The 23708-nt window shown below is 42.1% G+C and overlaps 1 protein-coding gene across 1 annotated transcript in view; it reads left to right on the plus strand.

Moving 5' to 3' along the window:
* The window catches only part of AGTPBP1 (ATP/GTP binding carboxypeptidase 1), a 136955-nt gene extending 114639 nt beyond the window's left edge, over positions 1–22316 (plus strand). The window contains exon 26 of the mRNA XM_075278003.1: positions 14568–22316. Coding sequence (XP_075134104.1) covers positions 14568–14772 — 205 coding nt within the window. The 3' untranslated portion in view covers positions 14773–22316. The remainder of the gene's footprint in view (positions 1–14567) is intronic.
* Positions 22317–23708: the final 1392 nt, after the last annotated feature.

The following is a 23708-nucleotide window of genomic DNA, read 5'->3' on the forward strand; positions in this document are numbered from 1 at the left end:
GTAGACATGGAGGATGAGGAGGAAATGGAGATTGAACTTTCCGGTGGGGCCAGAGGAGTCATGCCAACTAACACTGTGGCAGACATGGCTGAGTTCATGTTGGGGTGCTTTACAACCGACAAGCGTATTGTCAAAATCATGGAGGACAACCAGTACTGGATCTTTGCTATCCTTGACCCCCGGTATAAAAACAACATCTCGTCTTTTATTCCGGTAGAGGGGAGGGCCAATCGCATCAATGCTTGCCACAGGCAATTGGTGCAGAATATGATGGAGATGTTTCCAGCATGTGACGTTGGCGGCAGGGAGGGCAGTTCCTCCAGTAGGCAACCAAGTTCTCACCGGTCCACACAAACGAGGGGCACACTGTCTAAGGTCTGGGACACCTTGATGGCACCCCCTCGCCAAAGTGCCGCCACGGAGGGTCCTAGTGTCACCAGGCGTGAGAAGTATAGGCGCATGTTGCGGGAATACCTTTCCGACCACAGCTCTGTCCTCTCCGACCCCTCTGCGCCCTACACGTATTGGGTGTCGAAGTTGGACCTGTGGCTTGAACTTGCCCTATATGCCTTGGAGGTGCTGTCCTGTCCTGCCGCCAGCGTCCTATCTGAGAGGGTGTTCAGTGCAGCCGGTGGCATCATCACTGACAAGCGCACCCGTCTGTCAGCTGAGAGTGCCGACCGGCTCACTTTGATAAAAATGAACCACCACTGGATAGAGCCTTCATTTTTGTGCCCACCTGTGTAAAGCACCCCAACATGAAACTCCATGTCTGTACTCAACCTCTCCAATTCCTCCGCATCCTCATACTCATCCACCATAAGCGTTGCACAATTCTGCTAATACTAGGCTCCCTCCAACATGATTTCCCCCAACTCTGCTGGTTAGAGGCTCCCTCCACCCTGATTTCCACCAACTCTGCTGGTTAGAGGCTCCCTCCACCCTGCTTTCCCACAACTCTGCTGGTTAGAGGCTCCCTCCACCATGAATTTGCCCAAACTGGGCTGTTTAGAGGCTCCCTCCACCATGAATTGGTCCAAACTGGGGTTTTTAGAGGCTCCCTCCACCATGAATTGGTCCAAACTTGGCTGTTTAGAGGCTCCCTCCACCATGAATTGGTCCAAACTGGGCTGGTTAGAGGCTCCCTCCACCATGAATTGGTCCAAACTGGGGTGGTTAGAGGCTCCCTCCACCATTAATTGGTCCAAACTGGGCTGGTTAGAGGCTCCCTCCACCATTAATTTGTCCAAACTGGGCTGGTTAGAGGCTCCCTCCACCATGAATTTGCCCAAACTGGGCTGGTTAGAGGCTCCCTCCACCATGAATTGGTCCAAACTGGGGTTTTTAGAGGCTCCCTCCACCATGAATTGGTCCAAACTTGGCTGTTTAGAGGCTCCCTCCACCATTAATTGGTCCAAACTGGGCTGGTTAGAGGCTCCCTCCACCATGAATTGGTCCAAACTGGGCTGTTTAGAGGCTCCCTCCACCATGAATTGGTCCAAACTGGGCTGGTTAGAGGCTCCCTCCACCATGAATTTCCCAAAACTTGGCTGTTTAGAAGCTCCCTCCACCATGAATTGGTCCAAACTGGGCTGGTTAGAGGCTCCCTCCACCATGAATTGGTCCAAACTTGGCTGTTTAGAGGCTCCCTCCACCATTAATTGGTCCAAACTGGGCTGGTTAGAGGCTCCCTCCACCATGAATTGGTCCAAACTGGGTTTTTTAGAGGCTCCCTCCACCATGAATTTGCCCAAACTGGGCTGTTTAGAGGCTCCCTCCACCATGAATTGGTCCAAACTGGGCTGGTTAGAGGCTCCCTCCACCATGAATTTCCCAAAACTTGGCTGTTTAGAGGCTCCCTCCACCATTAATTGGTCCAAACTGGGCTGGTTAGAGGCTCCCTCCACCATGAATTTGCCCAAACTGGGCTGTTTAGAGGCTCCCTCCACCATTAATTGGTCCAAACTGGGCTGGTTAGAGGCTCCCTCCACCATGAATTTGCCCAAACTGGGCTGGTTAGAGGCTCCCTCCACCATGAATTGGTCCAAACTGGGGTTTTTAGAGGCTCCCTCCACCATGAATTGGTCCAAACTTGGCTGTTTAGAGGCTCCCTCCACCATGAATTGGTCCAAACTTGGGTGGTTAGAGGCTCCCTCCACCATTAATTGGTCCAAACTGGGCTGGTTAGAGGCTCCCTCCACCATTAATTGGTCCAAACTGGGCTGGTTAGAGGCTCCCTCCACCATGAATTGGTCCAAACTTGGCTGTTTAGAGGCTCCCTCCACCATGAATTGGTCCAAACTGGGGTGGTTAGAGGCTCCCTCCACCATGAATTGGTCCAAACTGGGCTGGTTAGAGGCTCCCTCCACCATGAATTGGTCCAAACTGGGGTGGTTAGAGGCTCCCTCCACCATTAATTGGTCCAAACTGGGCTGGTTAGAGGCTCCCTCCACCATTAATTGGTCCAAACTGGGCTGGTTAGAGGCCCCCTCCACCATGAATTGGTCCAAACTGGGCTGTTTAGAGGCTCCCTCCACCATGAATTTGCCCAAACTGGGCTGGTTAGAGGCTCCCTCCACCATGAATTGGTCCAAACTGGGGTTTTTAGAGGCTCCCTCCACCATGAATTGGTCCAAACTTGGCTGTTTAGAGGCTCCCTCCACCATTAATTGGTCCAAACTGGGCTGGTTAGAGGCTCCCTCCACCATGAATTGGTCCAAACTGGGTTTTTTAGAGGCTCCCTCCACCATGAATTTGCCCAAACTGGGCTGTTTAGAGGCTCCCTCCACCATGAATTGGTCCAAACTGGGCTGGTTAGAGGCTCCCTCCACCATGAATTTCCCAAAACTTGGCTGTTTAGTGGCTCCCTCCACCATTAATTGGTCCAAACTGGGCTGGTTAGAGGCTCCCTCCACCATGAATTGGTCCAAACTGGGCTGGTTAGAGGCTCCCTCCACCATGAATTGGTCCAAACTGGGTTTTTTAGAGGCTCCCTCCACCATGAATTTGCCCAAACTGGGCTGTTTAGAGACTCCCTCCACCATGAATTGGTCCAAACTGGGCTGGTTAGAGGCTCCCTCCACCATGAATTTCCCAAAACTTGGCTGTTTAGAGGCTCCCTCCACCATGAATTGGTCCAAACTGGGCTGGTTAGAGGCTCCCTCCACCATGAATTTGCCCAAACTGGGCTGTTTAGAGGCTCCCTCCACCATGAATTGGTCCAAACTGGGTTTTTTAGAGGCTCCCTCCACCATGAATTGGTCCAAACTGGGCTGTTTAGAGGCTCCCTCCACCATGAATTTGCCCAAACTGGGCTGGTTAGAGGCTCCCTCCACCATGAATTGGTCCAAACTGGGCTGGTTAGAGGCTCCCTCCACCATGAATTTGCCCAAACTGGGCTGTTTAGAGGCTCCCTCCACCATGAATTGGTCCAAACTGGGTTTTTTAGAGGCTCCCTCCACCATGAATTGGTCCAAACTGGGCTGTTTAGAGGCTCCCTCCACCATGAATTTGCCCAAACTGGGCTGGTTAGAGGCTCCCTCCACCATTAATTGGTCCAAACTGGGCTGGTTAGAGGCTCCCTCCACCATGAATTTGCCCAAACTGGGCTGTTTAGAGGCTCCCTCCACCATGAATTTGCCCAAACTGGGCTGTTTAGAGGCTCCCTCCACCATGAATTTGCCCAAACTGGGCTGGTTAGAGGCTCCCTCCACCATGAATTGGTCCAAACTGGGTTTTTTAGAGGCTCCCTCCACCATGAATTTGCCCAAACTGGGCTGGTTAGAGGCTCCCTCCACCATGAATTGGTCCAAACTGGGTTTTTTAGAGGCTCCCTCCACCATGAATTTGCCCAAACTGGGCTGGTTAGAGGCTCCCTCCACCATGAATTGGTCCAAACTGGGTTTTTTAGAGGCTCCCTCCACCATGAATTTGCCCACACTGGGCTGGTTAGAGGCTCCCTCCACCATGAATTGGTCCAAACTGGGGTTTTTAGAGGCTCCCTCCACCATGAATTTGCCCAAACTGGGGTGTTTAGAGGCTCCCTCCACCATGAATTTGCCCAAACTCTGCTGGTTAGAGGCTCAATCCACCCTGATTTTCAAAACAAATGTTGGTGCCAACCTCAACTTACTACAAGGGCCAAATTCACTGCTGGTGACAAGCTCTCCTCACTGCAAGTGCCAAATACACATGTTTCAAGGTGTTTTCCTACTGTCAGAGAGGTGGTATTGAGTGTGTAAAGTGTGTAGTTGTTAGGCTGTGATGTTGGGGTAATAGAGGGTCTTTGGTGTGTTAGATGCCCCCAGACATGCTTCCCCTGCTGTCCCAGTGTCATTCCAGAGGTGTTGGCATCATTTCCTGGGGTGTCATAGTGGACTTGGTGACCCTCCAGACACGGATTTGGGTTTCCCCCTTAACGAGTATCTGTTCCCCATAGACTATAATGGGGTTCGAAACCCGTTCGAACACACGAACATTGAGCGGCTGTTCGAATCGAATTTCGAACCTCGAACATTTTAGTGTTCGCTCATCTCTAATAGCAAACCTTTATTTACTGTCTATAACCTTGAATGCTCTTACCCAAGAAGTTGTAATGGCAGATGCAATGACAATATTAACAAGGAGCCAAAAAAATTATGCAACTCTCAAATGGAGTCTGGAACTTTTTTGCTAGAAGAAAAATTGGCTACATCTTGTTAGGAGGTTCGGCTTTTTATGATCAAACAATTAGGCCTAAGAAAGGCCTGGGAAGTGTAGTTTTTCAATCTGTGACAATTTATTTTTTTCTTTAATTTGAGCTGTACATGTCTTAAACTCTGTTCCATTCCATCGGGTCATCTGTGCTTTTGATGGTCAATATAGCAATAAAAAAAATAAGAATTGTAAATTTAGCCAGGAGATCTGCCATAGAACATTCCACAGAACTGGCAGGTAGATTAAAGCCTCCTCTTTTTGAATTCTATTGACCAGAAGTCATTATTTGACCCTACTTTGCAGGTTACAAAAGAAAAACACCTTCTAGCTCTTTAATAATCAATAATTGATCAATGACTAATATATTAACTCTGCTTAAACCTGTTTTACGAAGTATTTATTCATGACTGAGCTCTTGTGGGTACTGTCCATATTGTCTAGAGTAAATGCAGGTGTAACATACAGCATTGTTACTACTGCGGCAGTTTAAGACATCAGATACTGCAGTCAGTACCAACCAAAACATCCAAAGTCTTTAACAGGAACCTCTTAGGTCCGATTGAGACACTAAACTACCCACAGTTTCTTATAGGGAAGTGGTTTAGTGTCTCAGATTGCCCTATCTTATTTATTTCTAGTTCCTTCTGACACTTGTGTTTGCCTCTAAAGCTGGAGTACCACACCATGGCTTTAGGGCACATGCGCTGGGCCTGTAGTGTGTAGCTGCGGCGGCTGATGAGATTCATTGGACTCATCTCTAGGTAAAAGGTTTTTTGCCATTGTGGTCATGGACAGCTTTAGGATAAGGGATATTTGGAACACGAAACAGTTGGTCAATAAAGACCTGTGGGTGGTTTACGGTTACAAATAAATATAACTGGTTCCCTTTAACAGAACGGGGCAGCTTCCTTTGTCATTTAATAAGCATACAGCAACAAATAAGGCTCCCCAAAAATTATTTTACTGATTAAAAATAGATATATATGGAGGCCTTGGTTGCGGAGGATTCTCCTGCCACCTCTAAGTTTGAGACCCTCTGGCAGCCGTGGGTAGTGTTTCGGGAGTTATCCAACTTCTCTAACCTATTCTCATGACTCTCCCTGGTCCCCCCCTCCCTCAGCCCTGGCAACCTCTGCCTTTCCTTCTGGTTTTACCCTTTGGCCTCTGTGTGTCTCCTCCAGTGTCTTTTTGTCTCGTCCCCCCTTTCTTCTCCCCTGTTCTTCTCCTCCCTTACCTGTTTCTGGACCTCTTGTCCATCAGAACACACGTTGTTATGATGTTTGCACCATTGCCTGTATTTTGTGAATGAAAACTACAGCTGGCCCTGTTTATAAAAATAAATAAATAAATAAAAAAATTAATTAAAAAAGATAAGATATAACCCTTTGGATATGGCACTGACTTAATGAAAAAAAACAAAAAAACCTCAGTTCTTAAAGGCATTGTCCAGGCAAAAATCAGCCGGGGCAGTGGAAAAAAAAATAAATTATGCTTCCCTTTCCACGGTGCTTTGGTGCTTCTGAGGACAGTCCGTTGAAATCCCTGCAACATGTGACTTCTGAGGCCAAACAGCAGCCTCAGCGAAGGGCATGTGATGTCACTACCTGTGACATCCCAGCCTCTTCCTGAGGCCACTGATTGGGCAATCAGCAGCTTCATTGGAAGGGATTCAGGACGTCACAGCCAGTGAGCAGTTTCACTTTGAGAAGACTGGATCGCACTGGGAGGACCCCCAGCACCAGGGACAGATGAGTGTGACTTTTTTTTCACCTCCCTCCAGCCTATTTAAAATGTAAAAAATGTGCCTGTACAACCTATTTAACTCAGTATTACATGTGCATTGGGAAGGTATGGCAGTATGCGATCGGTGCCTATGTTATACTGCAAATACCCGCTGGTACCATCCACTATCAGTGATAGTACTGATTGGCGCTCTTTGATGTCATGGTCAATTGGAACCAGCAAGGTGTAATAGAAGTACGGTGTACAGGCAAAATGATTACAATGCAAAAGTATTGCAGTATATTGTATGAGTGATCAATCACATGTTCAACCCCCCTTATTGTGACTAAAAATAAGGTATGCATAAGTAAGCAAAAACAAACAAAAAAACATAATTGGGTTTGCCATGAACAAAAATGCCCAAAGTGTTAAAATGTAAAAATGTTTATCATGCAGGAAGAATGCCAAAATTCAAACAAAAAATGTTCGAGTATTGCCAATTTTTGGTCACATCCTCCCAAAAATGTAATTTCTTCAAAAATTAACCAAAACACATACCCCATATGGGTATACCCCATAATGGTTCCAGTAAAAACAGCTCACCTTGAAAGAAGATGGAATGGAAAAAAAAGTGCTGTCCTGAAGAGTTTCATTTTCTTTTCACGTCACAAATTTGTATGTGCCCCACGAATAAATCGAGTTTTTTCTGTTACGTGCACTAACTGTATGAGCTAGTATGTAAAATTTGTGGGTATAGAACAGTAAAGGTGCAGTAACGTGTACCACCTAAGGAGAGGCCCACCATAGTTGTGCAAGAGATCCAAGTATATTTATTTATAGGCCAAAGCTTTTACATGGACTGCTATAATATAAGAAATAATGAATAATATTCAATTACCTATTGCTTCATTATATTATGGTGTTCTATGGTTTCACTTTACATGCTGGCCATTTGATGACTCTAAGTAATCTATGATGGTTACATCGATTCCCAGTTGTGAGGAGTATAATTGATAGTGAGTAAGCACCAAACACAGCACTTGAATTATTGATATGTTTCTGATTTTATTTTGTTACTTTAATCCCAAGCAATACTTTCTAAAATGGTGAAATCATTAGACCAGCAGCAAACATTAGTCGTACAGGGAACATTAGTCTTCCTGCAGTGCTCTTTCCGTGTATTAAGTTATATATTCTGGGGCTTTTCAGGACACAGTTAAGTTTTCGCCTTGTCCCATTATGATTCCAGATTACTTACAACTATATAAAATAAACGTAATTTATAGTAAAGGGAAGTAAGAATAAAGTTATATGTATATCTATTAAAAGGATTTGGTACAGGATCACCTCTCCTGATAACAACTTGGAATATAAAAACAGAAAAAATGGAAATAACGCCACTTCGCCACTTCTAGACCTGTCACAAAATCGACACCATTCGCCACCAAGCAATGCAACTGTATATGAATTAGTCACAGTAAAGGTCCAGAAAATGATCTTCTCCCTGGTTGAACATTACTTTGCTCTTTGTACAGCTAGCCATGTTTTTATATACTTCACATCTGTTTTATTCATACTTTGTATATATGTATACAACTTCTGGCCACTTTTCCATGGGATAGGGCATCAGTCTGACCTTATTGAGCTCAACAACCCATTTAGTATCTAGCGCAGAGCCATTATGGTATTACAGCTCAACCCTGTTCTAGTGAATGGGACAGAGTACAGTTCCTTCCCCTGCTGATGACAGAAGAGTGGTAGAAGAGCCCGGGTGCCCCAGCAAGTGTCATCACCTTGTAGTTCTGTTAGTGATGAGAGTACCTGATACCAGAGCCACAACAGTGAATCATTAATGTCCCACCTTAAAGTGATTGGCCCACAAACAATATATATATATTACCTATCCAGAGAGTAGGTGGTCTGCATGACTGCTTGGACCCTCATTATCATGAGAATAGGGGTCTCCTGTTTGAATGCAGTGGTGGCTACACATTAACACAGCCACTCCATTCAGTTTCTATGGGACTGATGAAGATCACTATCATATATATTTATTGCCTATCCTGAGGGTAAGTGAAAAATGTTGTTCGTGGGTCCACCGCTATAAAGATGTTATTTAATGGAAGAATCCTTCCAGAATACCACCCAGTAACCCAGTTATAGGAAGTAAATGGAATCCGCCACATACATTACCGTGCTTCCATTGCCCTCACTTTACATTTTTAATATGCAGATATAGGTAACTGTGGACTGGCTTATAAACATTCTCATTTCTATATAGTCTTCACTTTACTTTCATACCTTGCAGTAGAAACTAAAGCAGTGAACCGAGCTAAAGCCTACGACTGAGACGTATGATGTGTTACGTGTTCTTAGTCAGCTCTTCCCATGTTGCTGTCCAGTGGCATTGACAAATTGTGGGATTTTATTATGCCCCAAGAAACTAGTGGAAGCTCTGTGAGTGTTTCCTCCTTGTCTGTTCTGTGTCTCCGACACAGATGTGAATAATATTGCTGTTATGAAAAGAAGCCAGCTATCACAGTGAAATGATAGCATGGAGGGGCGCTTGCGGGAATTGATCACCCCAGCAGCTCTCTGCAGTTTTAAGAGAGAATGAATTTATGTGCATGCTGTCCCTTTGAAACTCCAGAAGTATAAAACAGCTGCCTTGTTTGTAACTATGCCAATTCCCCATTACGCTTTACGCTGCTAAGTGTTGGATAGCATGCAAATGGAGAGAATAATTAATGCACAGATTGCACTTTTGTCACTCCGCCACACGGCTCTGTTTAAAGGTATAACCATATTGTAGGTTAAACACACAGACTAATTCCTGATGAAGTGATTACAACTCCATTTATTATAATGCTTCTCAGATGACTACATTAACAAAGAGCCATTTACAAAAAAGAATGGCGCTTTTCGTTTACAGAAGCATCATTTCCTAAGCCTAGTAGAATGCTTAGAGGGGTTTTCCAGCCCCTAATCATTTTTTTTTTTTCATACTGATGAACTATCCACAGGAAAGGTAATTGGTATGTGGTCTATTGGGATCTGACCCCCGGACCCTAACAGATCAGCTGTTGCAGCAGCCTCCGGAAGCTACTAGTGGGCAGGGGGAGTACATGCAGGACCGCTCCTATGCAAATGATTGGATCAGATTGGATCAGAGCTTCAATTCCTCAGAAGCAGCACTATGCAGTGGTCAGGACTGCTGCACCACTCCTATTTACTTGTACCTGGTGGCTGCTGTGCAAGGACCATGTGTCTGACTCTGACATCATAACATACTGATTACCTATCTTTTGGCTGGAAAGATTTGGGGCCGGAGAACCCTTTTAACTAGAGATTACCATTAACAGTTATAGATTGTATACTTCTTTTAAAGGGGACCTTTCACCACCTCCAGCAAGTCCAGCTCTTTCCCTCATTTAATAATAGCTGCTCTGCTGATTATGGCACAGTTGGAATTTTTTCTCTAGCCCCCACCGTTCCTGAGCAGTTAGGTGCTTCATATACAACTTAGGCTTTGTATTGTCAGGAGGGCGGTGTTGTCTCTAGCCCCCACCGTTCCTGAGCAGTTAGGTGCTTCATATACAACTTAGGCTTTGTATTGTCAGGAGGGCGGTGTTAGAGCTCACAATCATAAGCTTTGCCTGACCCTGGCCGCGTCTTATTGGAGCTTATAGCCGGTTTATTTAGTTTGGGAGAAAGGTGGCATTCAGATATCATAGATGAGGATTCTTTACTGTTAGATCAGTAAGACTGTAGAATGGTCTACCATGCTGTAGATCACAGGCTATCAACATCCAGTCTTGGAGAAAGCTTTTACTAGCCTACAGTGACATCATGGTCATAACTATGTATTTACCAATGTTAGGTGGAATATTTTAGGATCTATGTTGTTGTACCATAGGCTTAGAGCCTTAGGTTAATGGTATTTAAGAAAAAAATGAATTTACTATAGTGTACTATGCCACTCTTTAGCCAATGTTTCCTTAGCATAAACACTATTGTTTGTCTCTAGCAATACATTATGCATAAGAAAGTTCTCCTTAGAACCTGGAAACCTGATGCATTTGATGAGGTCAGCATTATGTTCATTCTACAACAAAGATAACTGTCTGTCTTAGGTCTTTCATCTTATATAAAAAGCAAACAAACTGAAGAGTTGCATAGAATTTCTTGATTCATTAAGACCAACAGAGAATCTTCTTGGTGTAACCTTTAATCAGAAAGCAATTTAGGTCAATATCAGAAGAGCATCTCCTTTGATATAATGGTGGCCTCTTCCCACCAACACATCAATAAAATGTGTGTGTGTGTGTGTGTGTGAGTTGGAAGCGGCAGGGGAAAATGAAGGATTGGATGTGTGGCTTGAAGGATAAGTTAGAATTATCACAAGGCAACAGACCTGTGGGAATGGGGTAAGTGTAGTACCATTAACTTTAATAGGTCAGGTAGGGAAGCAATATGAGGTGGGATGAATTCCATACTCTAATGTTGAGTTTGAGAAAGCTGGAGGAGAGGAAGGAGGCTATGGCTACTAGACATTATGAAATTCTGGCCAACATAGTGATAATGTCTGATCCAGAGAGATATATTTAAGTTTCATTGGTGTAGCAATGGTATTAAAAACTGTGGGATTCTATAAGATGGTCAAGGCCGAGGGGGTAGATGAAGAACAGGAAGGGTCCCAGGACAGTGCCTTGGGGGGCACCTTCAGAAAAAGGTTGTGATGAGGTGGGTGGGAGACACTGAATGTGCAGTTGGTGAATTATGAGAAGATCCAGAAGAGGGCTAAGTTGGTGATGCCAAGGGATGAGAGAGTTTGTGACGAGAGAGTGGTCAATTGTTTCAAAGGTGAAGGAAAAGTCAAGATACGGGGATAAAAAGGAGGTGGTGAGAAGTAGGAGTTTGGAGGCAAAAGAGTGGTTAGTCAATGAGGATAGGAAATCACCCATGATAATAGTGGGGTGTCAGTGGAGAGGAAGTGCATGAGCCAATTGGTGAAATGGTCAATGAAGGCAGTGGTTGGTCCTGGTGGTTGGTATATTAAAGCCACTTGGAGGTTGGTGGGCGAGTAAATTTAGGAGATTGGTGAATCATTCTGCATGAGAAGTATATGGAGGGCTGTGTTTTCTCTGCACTTTAAAATTAAGGTTTTCATGTTTTGTTTTGTTTTTTCTTTTTTTACAGAAATGCCCTGCACATTTTTACTATGCATTTCAACTGTAACCCATGCGCATTAAATTAAAAATGTGTTACTTTTCTCAAATGCACACTACAATGTGTTACTGCAACTAAAAAAAAAGCTTGATTCAGAGGATCATCAAGGTCTCAGGAGTCAGACGTTAATCACTGAAAACTGGATACGTGGTTTTTGTAACTTTAGCTAGATTAGGCCCATGCACAAGACCAAGTTTTTTCTGTGGAAAACAGTTGGTGTGTGGACCGCATGTCCCAAACTGAACTTGGCTGTATGCATGGAGTATGGAATCATAGTGTCATAGGATGCAGTAGGTTCCCAAAGGAAATTCCCAATGGCTACCTTATGGAACTGATAGCTTTGTCAGTATAGTATAGTAGCAATCATGCTGTTCAGGCACTTACTGCAGTCATAACTGGTTATGATGTAGTGAATTCTATGCACATGGCAGAGTTCATATATGGTCCATACACGGACCATATTCAACGAACGGAACTTGGTAATGTGCATTGGGCCTTAGGGTGGTGATACATCTAAAGATATTTTCTTCCCCAGCATATACTTCCATTGTATATGCTTCATTCTGCTGAAATACCGTATCACCTGATGAAGGAGCAAACACTTGCTCATCGACTGAGTTTCACTATTATTACACAGGCTGATTATTGGGAGTGAACGCTTGTAGCTTTCCCAGTAGTTGTCTGCTAAATTGCCTTATCTAATAGGACTTCTCTTTTGAAACACTTGTATGCATGTGTGTATGTTTGTATTTTTTGTACTTGTGTATATAAATGGATTCCTACAAACCAGTTTCATTACTCCACTTGAGTGCCTATTTTCATCTGTGAAGTTTCTGAAATGCATTGCCTTGGAGGAATTTTCCAACAGAACATGTTATCTCCTATCCATAGAATAGAGGATGACTTGCAGATCAATTGAGGTCCAAGCAATGTGCGCACTGCCCGACCACTACTCCTTTCATCCCCTGTATTCCTGAGCAGTGGGACCCCACTGATGTGCAATTCTCTCCTTTCCTATGGATAGGGGATAACTTGTTTCAAGGTAAAACCCCTTTTAATCTACATGTTTGAAATCCCCTGTATTTATGCTCTGCCTGTACAATGTGGCTGGTTTTTCTGACAGTTGCAGTATGTGTTCAGAAGAGAGTTATGATTTGCCATATAGGCAAGCATGTGCAAAATACATTAAAACCTGATGTAAAAGAGCTTTCAGACATACAGTACATTACAGGAGATTAAATAGCTGCATTATGTATATGGCTTTAGTGCCTACTGAATATATCCATGGTCCCAGTCTCTGGTGTCTGATTAATGACCGAGGCATAACTTGCAGCTTCTGATCCATGCCAAGAGCTTGGAAGCAATGATGCATGTCTCACCGCATAGGAGTTATAAAGTATACATATTAAGTTGAATGCATCATTAATAGGGGTCTTCTCATTGGCCAAGCTCTGCTTATGAGTAAGGTCCTTTGACAGTATGCAAAGTGCCCTTCTGTTGGGAATCCTGGCAGTAAGTGTCATGTTTCTGAGCAGCGCCGCCACAGGGGAAATGAAGCATTACACAGTGCCTGTTCAAATCAATGGATTGTCTAATGGAGGAAAAGACATCAGTGCTGTACAAATAAAATAAAAAGGGTAAAAAAAAATAAATAAATAACATGAGTAAAAGTTAAAAACAAGCAAGTGCTATGGATGACATGTCTACAGAGAACAGTCTGTGAGTTATATGCGTTAGTGCTTTACTTTTCGTTATGCTTTAAACTAATTTCATAAAATGTGCCAGTAGAGGGAGAACATGGTGAATGAAAACATAAATTAAAAATAATAATAATAATAATAATAATAATAATAATAATAATAATAAAAATATATAGAGAGAGATATACACACATTTACATTTATGATATTTTCATCCATTTTTCATCTCTTATTCCCTTTCTTAACTTGGTCTTCTTTTTCCAGTGTGACTTGGACTTTTAGTAATAGACATGCTCATCCTCTGACCTGGCCATTTCTGTGGCTTTCTGTTAATATATTATTACGATGCTTGAAACTCATCCGTGCACAATGTTTTAGATCAATATAATGTGTATTATTTGATTAGGAATAAAATGAAGATGTAGCAGGCTGTAGAAGCTTGTCTGAGATACTTATCCGATGAAATATTTAGAAGCACTTAAAGCTTCTCCGCAAATATGTTTATCTAGCCCCACAGGAGAGCAATGAAACTGGGTGTAGAGAGCTTGTTTCTTTCTTTTCAGAGCAAACTCTTTGTGCCTGGAGGCTTTAAGCAACATCATGGGCTTTTTTTTTTTTTTTTTACTGGGAACACTTATGTTAGTGCAGTAAAATTCCTTTAATCTGACACCCATGAGACCCATCTAGTGATTGGTTATCAAATATTCTAGTTGGCTGGGATAGAGCAGTAAGGAAAATCACCTTTAAGTTAATGGATCCATCATGAAGGCAACCATTTTATGATCAGAAGAACCTGATCTGTCTTCTCCGTTCATTGGAACTTAGACACTTGGTTGCTATTCCTGAGTATATGGATGGACCAACTACTAACTATAGGTTCAAGATCAGCACATCAGACTTAAGATTGATATCAGGGACAAAATTCTGCATGTGATAGATTACAAATCAGAATGCCATGTGTAGTGAATGGGGAGCAAGGAATAAGCCACTCTGGTGGAAGTTTGTTTTACTTGAGAAAAACAGGATTAAGTGTTGAAATTCAACATGCCGATCCTTCATTGCAGTGACATCGTGTTCAATAAACATAAAATTCGGAAGACTCTGCTCTAAGGTGTGTAATGATATTTAGTAAGAAATGCAAGTTGTTGTCTGGGAACCATACAGAATTTTGAATGGCTGATATTTCAGACTCATATGTGTTTTTTACATTTTTATTTCCAGTCCAACTACATATGTCTTGGAGGATGATGAGCCTCGTTTTCTGGAAGAAGTGGATTACAGCGCAGAAAGCAATGACGAAGCTGACCCCGATCTCCCAGACACTGCTGCAGACTTTGAAACCTCAGTGGTAGAAGATGAAGGATTCTCAGATTCTGAAGTCTCACGAACTTGCTTGAAGAGTGTACAAACTCAAAGGGAATGTTAACATTGCCTGGTTTTGGCAATGAAGCATTGATAGAGTCAGCCAAGTGCTACTCGAGCCAATAAAAACAATATAGCAATTGCTGGCTTGAGAGGACTTTTTGTTGGGTCCTGCTATGGGCCATATACAGTGGAGTCATTTGTCCTCCCGCTTATGTTGCATGTTTTTTCTCCGCAGGAATCAATTCAGATGACTTCTCTAACTGTTAGTATGTACAGATGGCTGACATACATGAAAAGCCACATTCAGTATTGTTTATTGCACAGTGTTTCTAGTACTTCTTGCTACAGACATATACTCCTAGGTGTAATATTTTTCTGCTGATTATTGCACTGTTACGTTTCCACTAGTTGGAAACTTTGTTAAAGGCTCATTGTTCACAGTTATAGTATGTGTTCACTGTAATGTTCACCTCTGTCTCAATATCAACACATCTTACTGTCCATATCTCCATATCTTCTTCTTCTTCTTTTTTTCTTCATTTGAAGACTAGAAGGAATTTGGGGTTTATTTTTTTTTTTCTATGACATGTTGTAAAAGTTTAGGCACACATTTACATGATCTAGTTTACTGCAGTAACAAAATGTCAGTGACCAATAATTCTTAGGGTTAGTTCACACGGCGGAAAACTTTTCTGCCGTGTGGCTTTTTTGCGCAGCTAGCCACGACAGGATGCTCCTGATTAGGCCCGGATGAATGGGCCTAATCAGGAGGGAGTCTCGAGCTGCAGACGCCGCGGGTGACTCAGCTGCGAAGTGCGCCTGAAGATAGGGCATGCCGCTTTTCTGCTAGCTGAAAAAAAGCACTAGGTGAAAAAAAAACTGCAAGTGACTCCCATTGAAATGAATGGGAGATGTTTTTGCAGGCGGATTCTGCACTAAAATCTGCCTGCAAAAAACTCAGTGTGAACTTACCCTTATATGATTTATTGTGTTTTTTTTTTTTTATGAAGGAACTATTCTAGTCCGATGACCCATTGCTAAACTGAACCTATTCAACAATTCTCTTATCACTGCAGGTCCAGCTACTTTAACCCTTTGATCAGATCATTTCACTGTGAATTTGCTCCATGAATGTGCAGCCACTGGCTTTCTATTAAAATGAATGGGTAACCAAGTAAAACATAGCCTAGTACAGTCCTCCCATTCTCAGCTGGGGTCTTAGAGGTGAGTTCATAGCAGGACCAAGGGTTGTAGTAACTTGACAACCTCTAACTTTACATTCATCAATTGTGAGACTCAATATAAGAAACTTTGGATAGTTATATTACCCTGGTGCTCTTTGTGAGTAAGACTGTTATCGACTGTCCACTACATGGAGAACTGAAAACTAGAGGCAGTGCATGGAGAAAGTGTGGAACTGCTAAAAATGCATAAGCCACACCATGGTCAGAAATCGTGTTATTACTTATGTATACACACTGTACTGTTGAATTATTGAAAGGTTACATAAGCTTTGGAGGGAGTCTGCTACCAGGAAACTCTTTAGAACACCTGTCACTGTGTGTTGTAGGAGACATTATGCTCTACGCTATCATACTTTTTTTTTTTTTAATATGGGATGGAAATCCACGCAAACACGGGGAGAACATACAAACTCCTTGCAGATGGTTTTTTGCCCTTGGTGGGATTTGAACACCAGGACTCCAGCGCTACAAGACTGCAGTGCTAACCACTGAGCCACCGTGTGACCCAGCGCTACGCTATCATACATTTAGATAGTCCAATAGAAGCATCATATTCTTCAAAAAGCTGTTTTTAAATTTATGCAAATGAGGCCCAAGTGGAATGGGGGCATACCGGAGCCTCCAAAAACCGCTTTTTCAAGGTAATGATGTGTCTATCTAAATGTATGATGGTGTTTATACAATGCACTGTGGTTAGTTAGATATCAAGTTTCCTAGTAACAGATTGCCCTTAGATTTACATATAGACTGTTTATATGTGATATCCTAAAATCAATACATAAGATTCTTGTGAACATAAAAAATTGACACACTGACTCAAGATCCAAGCTCAATTCTTCTGTATCCAAATTTTACAGTATACATTCAGCGAGATAAGAGGGATTTATCAAGACCAATGTGTCCAATGCTAGTTTTAATACCTCCCATGCCTAGATTGAAATGTATACCAGCTTATAGCTGCCATAGATTTGTCATCATTTACACCAAGAATCTGGCATAAATGATGGTAGGGTAAATCTACTGGGACCCCGCACATCTGGACCCTGCACATGTTAGCTGTCGCAGCAGTCTCCCAGTGTTGGAAGCTGCCAGAGGAGGCCCCTGCCAGAGCTGCTGATCTGTGCAGGGTCCGTGTGTTGAACCCCCACAAATCACATACTGAAGATCTATCTTTTCATATTGATGACATGCCCATAAAACAATTTCAGGCTAGACAACCCCTTTAAGGATTTCATTTAGCTGTTTTTTTTTTCTTCCTACCTTTTTCAGTTATAGCACAGTCCATTTGCTCTAGAGATTAAGTTTAGTGCAGAACTAGAGTTCTAGACAAACTGTGGTAGGACCATTTTTCAAGATTCTACTTTGAAATTTTTAGTTTCCCTCATACTGCAAAAAGATATCTTTCGAGAAAGCATTCTTCCTTCTATATGTGTGACGGAAGTATCATGGAATTATTTTGATGAAAATACAAAGTATCAGGATGCGTGGTAGGGAAAGATTTCCCAAAATGCCAGGATGCACGCTCTCTCTTGGGAACACAAGACACAATACACTTGTGGTACTTGATAAAACGTAGAATTTTATTGGTACGGATAATACGTTTCAGGGCTTTATTACACACTACTTATAGCGTACCCCTTCATCAGAGCCAAAGTACGGGCAGCTGGATCACTGAGCCTGAAGATCACAAAGTCCATCGGGTCTGTTTAAAGAGGACCTTTCTTCACTTGGGCATATGTAGTTTTATATACCGCTGAAAGCTTTCACGATGTGTGCCCCCCAGTGAAGAGCTATCTGTGCTGATACCATAGCTTTTCACCATCAGAAGGGCGTTTCTGACAGTCAGGAACGCCCTTCCTCACAGTAGCGTCTATAGCGTTGTACTGTGAGATGGGGGAGTTGCTTATCACTCAGCGGTGAGGAATGCCTCCTCCAGTACTCGTCTATGGACGAGTACTTTAAGGAGAGGGAGGGGGCGTTTCTTGTCGCTCTCACAGTACAGCGCTATAGGCACTACTGTGAGGAAGGGCGTACCTGACAGACTGTCAGAAACGACCTTCTGATGGGTGAAGAGCTATGGTACCGGAACCGTATTCAGCGCACTGTCAGCTTTCTAGCGGTATATAAAACTGCATGTGCCCCAAGTGATGAAAGGTCCTCTTTTAAAGGAGGGCGGCCATTTTGGATTTTAGTTTTTGTCATATCTGTAAAATACAAAGCATAGCATAGTATTTTGTTACTTTCCTGACTAAATTTGGGCTTCATAGAAAAGTGAGACTTCTAAAGTAGTATTGTATTTGTCTCTTTCTGAAAAAAAAAATGAATACAATGCTTAAGAGATTATAGTAATTTCCATATTAGTCTGTTTTACTTTCCTTTAAAATAGGATGAATCTGTCTGTTCTGGACCTTTTATTTTTGTCACTTATGGTAAGTGCATTATTTGAGCCTTCAATAAAATATTTTTAGATAAACTAGTAGTTCAAGTAAACTTACAAAGCGCTGTTATATATCCAGTAGGAGAAACATATCATTTACTTAACACCCACCACCACCACCACCTTCCCTCTCTGGTTAGCTAGAGAGAACCTCATGGCCCATCCATCCATGCATGCACAGTTGGCTAAAACCGCTGTATCGTGTAAAAGCCCATCCAAACAACGCCCCATACTGCAGCTTCCTAGATTTTCTGCAACTGTGGCATGGCGAGAACAGACATTCAGGTGACTTTAGATAGGCGAATGTTTCTTGCTTAGGTGTTTTGACATTGAATGTGTCCTTAAGCATAGATAACATTAATAAACACTTGCAGGGATTTACCAAGTATAATAATACAATACTTCAAGTATGAAAGTTAAAGTAAATTATTATTATTACTATTACACTTCAATATCAGATATTTAATCTTTGGGAAACTGCTACAAGCCTTTTGCCTGGAATATACTGTACGTCTTACAGCAACAATGTCAGCAACTTTGTATTTAATTTTATTGTATTTTATCGTTTCAAAGGTGTGTGTTCTAGTCCATTCTAAAGTATATAGTCGCCTATTTATTTACAGTGACTTGGGAATTTCTTTATGAATAATGAAGTTAAAATGCCAGATATTACATTCAGAACTATTATAATATAGAGAAAAGTAAACTGGATTCTGTGGTCCGATGTTGGAATCAGAATGAACTGTAGCATTGGCTAATGAGATAGATGGTCTGGTACGGAAAGCAATGACAAACTGTAAATGCAGAGTGACATTTTTAGCCAGAACGTGTGAATGTGTTGAACTTACAGATCGTAAGTTATTCTGATCCTTTGGCTGGGGCCCCACGTGGTGGAAGCGGTGTTTTACAGACACTATCTAGTGTATGGGATTCTAGAGGTCAATGCAAAATCCGCATCTGAATCCGTACGAAAAAAGCCACCCATTGACTTCAATGAGCTCCTTTTTCCGTGAGCGGAATGTTAGTGTTTTTTTCTCTGTGCAAATTCCGTGTGAAAACCCGTGCCCAAAAACACTGTGTGCATTGGCCCTAGCGAATCCCATCCCCAAAGTGCAGGAAAAAATACGCTGTAGACACGATGTGATTTCCAAAACCGTTGCAGTTTTGGAAAGCGCAGCATGTCAGTTATAGCTATGGAAACGCTGGCGGTTTTCCTGTAGCTATAATGGAAGTAGAAAGTCACTTTCTGTGAAAAGTGCTGCGGGAAAAAACGCAATGTGTTGCCAGCAAAGTTTTTCCTGCAGCGCTTTTTTGCATACGTAGGGCCTTAGCCTTTAAAAGGTTCTGAACTTCCTTACATCTGGTATCCTCAATTTGATTTACTTTATTCTTTCTGGAGGTAAAGATCCTAAAAACAGCAATGTTTCTTAAAGTTTGACCAATTCGGTGTACTATTATACAAATGTCCCAACATGCAATAGTGTGTTTATGATCTTAGCGTCTTTGTGTGCTGGTATGACAATGTTAAGCTTTGGACACTGCTGTCCTGAAGTGCACCTTATTCTGTATACTTCAAAAAGACTCATATTAACCATTAGCTGTACCTTTTATTGTAAAATATTGTATGAAAATAGAAACTGGAATCAAAAGAGAACATTGATGTTGTTTTTTCATGTATAGTGTGCCATTTTTATGTTCCTTCCAAGCAAATATCACTGACTGTTCACTTCTTGTTATTAAAGTGCTGCATTTACAGTGATTCCTTATAGCAACTGGAAAGTCAAACCCTTTGGGTTTCCAAGCATCTGGTCAGAACATACAGGATATTTTATGAAAGTCCAAGTTTGCTCCACAGACAGAATACAGACTGCCACATATGCTGTTATATTCTGTTATATCATCACCCCCTTTCTCAAAGGGGTTTTCCAGGGTGTTTGTGAGTACTATATTCCTCTGGGGTTATTAGGTCACAAATCCAAGGTTTCCAGGCGATTCTGACCTGGGTCAAATGATTGAAACCAGCACCCAGCCGATGAATTGCTCCACCTCCACTCTCCACTCATTTCTTCATTGCTAGTTACCTGTTTGAATATGGAAAGGTCAGGGTACTCCTTGTTGACCAACTGACCAAATCCCTCAGATAATTGTCATTGTCCTAATTGATATGAACTAAGGACTAGCGACGAGGTATTGATAACAGACACAAAATGTTGGTATTAACTCCTCTCTTAGCAATGAAGAGAGTGCACTGACGTGCTTTATTAAAGCAACACGGGGTTAATATAATAGCCAGCAAAGAAATAAAGAAACCGCAATATTAGTCCTAATATTCAATTCTGATTGGTGTAGTATATCTTGATTATGTAAAAGAGAAGCATAAGTAGTTCCATATATAGCCAACTACGCCCGGTCCTGTGCTGTGTCACTAGGGAGCTGTCTTCTGGCACAAAGCCAAGCACTTAACTTCTTGCACCCATCCTGGATGCAGGCGCCATCTTATTATATAGCCCCACAGCATGTTTCTTAAGCAGCATATAACATCTTATCAAAGATTAAAGGGGTATTCCCACGTCGCATACTCACCAGTGTTCACTGCTGTAAAATCTTCTTTCTTCCTGGTTTCTTGCATCATTTGGTGGGCGGGGTTTCACATACAACCTGCCGTTTAACTCTGCCCCCAAATTAGCGTGTAGCTCCACCCACCGCATAGGCTGAAGGGCCTGTGATGTCATCAAAGGTCCTTAAACAACACTATATGCACTATATTGGACTATGAAGTACAGGCAGGAGCAACTCCATTCTGTGTTACATACAGAGACTGCCTATCTCTGCCATAATGAACACAATTGAATTAGCTAGCCTGATAACTGGGAGAACAGAAGACGAGTTCAGAAATGAAAGCAGCTCCTCTCCCTTACGTCTTACATTCACATTAACAAGCAGTATAGATAGGATCCTTGTGATGGGACAACCCCTTTAACTTATAATGTTTTTGCAATAAGACAGCAAACAAAAGGAATATATGTATTTTCAAACCTTATCAAATACATCATTATAATAGTAAAGCCAGCCCCTATAATACAAGTAACTAGCAGTGAATGTGGGAGAGGAGGGAGGAGGTGTATTGACTTGAGGTCTGGGTACTGGTTTTGATCACATGACCTGTGGTTGGAACCAGCCCGGAAACCCTGGTTTTGTGACCAAAGGAACCTGCCAGAAGTAAGTACTCATAGGCTCTCTGGAGAACCCTTTTAATGGGATCAGTTTTGATAGAAAACCTATGTTTTCAGCTCCAGATTATTCAGGGTCTTATAAACACATTGCGGGCAGTGTGAACAGTTCCATACATTTTAGACCCTTCCACTCATGTTATAAGAAGCACTGGGGGAGATGTACCAAGGCATTTGAGGTCCTCTCTGTGAGTTGAAATGTGCCTAATTTATTAAGTGTCTTAATAGATTAGTTGCATTTTCTGCAGAACGTGCACCAGAACCTCATCTATGTCGTGGCACAAATTTGAGCAGTAGTTTGTGCCAGGATAAATGATCATAAAAGTGACAGGCTGTGGGAGACCGTGCCTCCTACTCTTAAGACATGAAAAAAGTGATGTGAAGGGCACAAGTCGTCAAAAAGGTAATATTTAAGATGTAAATAGAGATGTGTGCTAAAAAATCGTAGAAACGTAAATAAATGATAAATCCCCCACATTATACTTACACTAAATATGACGCCTTAGAAACATAGCAATTGCATAAGAGCTGGAATGGTTGGTTTCCCTCCTGTAGGTCTTTGAAAAAACTGATGTATTTGAAGATGTGAATTCTTAGTATAAGTTGGTTTATAAAACACAGAATGCTTTATGAAGAATTGTCCATGACTGTATGAATGTTTTTAACCAAGGAAATAAAATGCTACTTAGCTATACACTTGTATGTATTTCACGTTGTCAAATGTTGAGACTAGATGTGGCTGTTAACGAAAGGAAATAATTTCTATGGCGCGGTTCACACGTGAGCCTGCTCTTTGTTCAGGGATTCCTTCCCTAAATCTGCTTGAAAAATGCAGAGAGAAAAGTCCTGCAAGGAGGACTTTTCGCTCCACATTTTTTTGGGTAGAAACTCAATGGACTTCACGATAGTCTATGGCAGGGGTCCTCAAACTGCGTCCCGAGGGCCACATGCGGCCCGCCAAGCACTTATGTCTGGCCCCGCCGACAACGCCGGCAGGCGTGCATTTATAATGAAGCTCCTGGGGAGCTCGGGCCAGGCCATGGAGCGCACTTCACTTTATGTATTGGAGGGCACCGCTCCCGATGTCTGTGCGACCTGCTCTGCCTCCGGCCCACTGTTTAAAAAGTTTGAGGACCCCTGGTCTATGGGATCCGTGGGTAACCAGTTTTTAAGTGGATTTGGTTTCTGTTTCTTGAGTTCGCAAGTAGACCTGAGGAACGGAAAGCTGAACCTAGCGTCAGTGACATCTATAAATGAGCAAGATACATGATATGCTTCATTCACACTTGCACTTAGTGTCCGTCTGCTTGCAAACAGTTTAAAAATAAAACACTGTCTTGTGTAAAAAGGATTCCAAATTGTTACACAGAGGATACCCAAATCTGTCTTTTTAGATGGGTAGTCAATGGGTGTCTGTCAAAAAAAAAAAAAAAAAATGGACCATTTGTGTCAGTTTTTCACCAATCCCTTTTTTTTGTCCCCTTCTCTGTTCTGAGCATGCACTGAGGAAAAAACGGATTGCAAAATGGGCACAAACAGATGATTATCCATTGTAATCCATTTGTAATCCACCTTCCATAGACCTCAATGTTAAAAAATACAGTTTTGAGGTGTATCCTTATTTTTGTACAGGAATAAAGTCCTGCAAGTCCGACTTTGGTCTCCGTTCAAAAGAGACGATACACGGCGGAGAGGCTGAAAATGGACACCTGTGGATTGTTTTAAAAACCCATTGAAATGAATGGGTTTTTAACCACTTCAGACACATAGGACTTTATATTTATATTTTTGTTTTTGCATGTGTTTTAATTTTTTTTATATTTGGGAAAATATAAACAAAATAGGAGGGAAATTGTGTCTGGTTTTTCACTTTTCTTTTATTTAATAACAAAGTGCTACTAAAAAATTTTATAAAACAGTTTTTCCTCTCCGTTACGGTAATTTTTATTTTGTATGGTGCGGGGGGTGATGCTATAACCTTTCATAATGGCATTTTATTGGCGTATTATTTTGACCTTTTTTTTTTACTTTTCTATTAATTTATTTATTTATTTATTTATTTACATTGCCAATTTTAAATATGCCG

The sequence above is a fragment of the Leptodactylus fuscus genome, chromosome 1 (genome assembly GCF_031893055.1).
Source record: "Leptodactylus fuscus isolate aLepFus1 chromosome 1, aLepFus1.hap2, whole genome shotgun sequence".
In the NCBI taxonomy this organism is placed as follows: Eukaryota; Metazoa; Chordata; class Amphibia; order Anura; family Leptodactylidae; genus Leptodactylus; species Leptodactylus fuscus.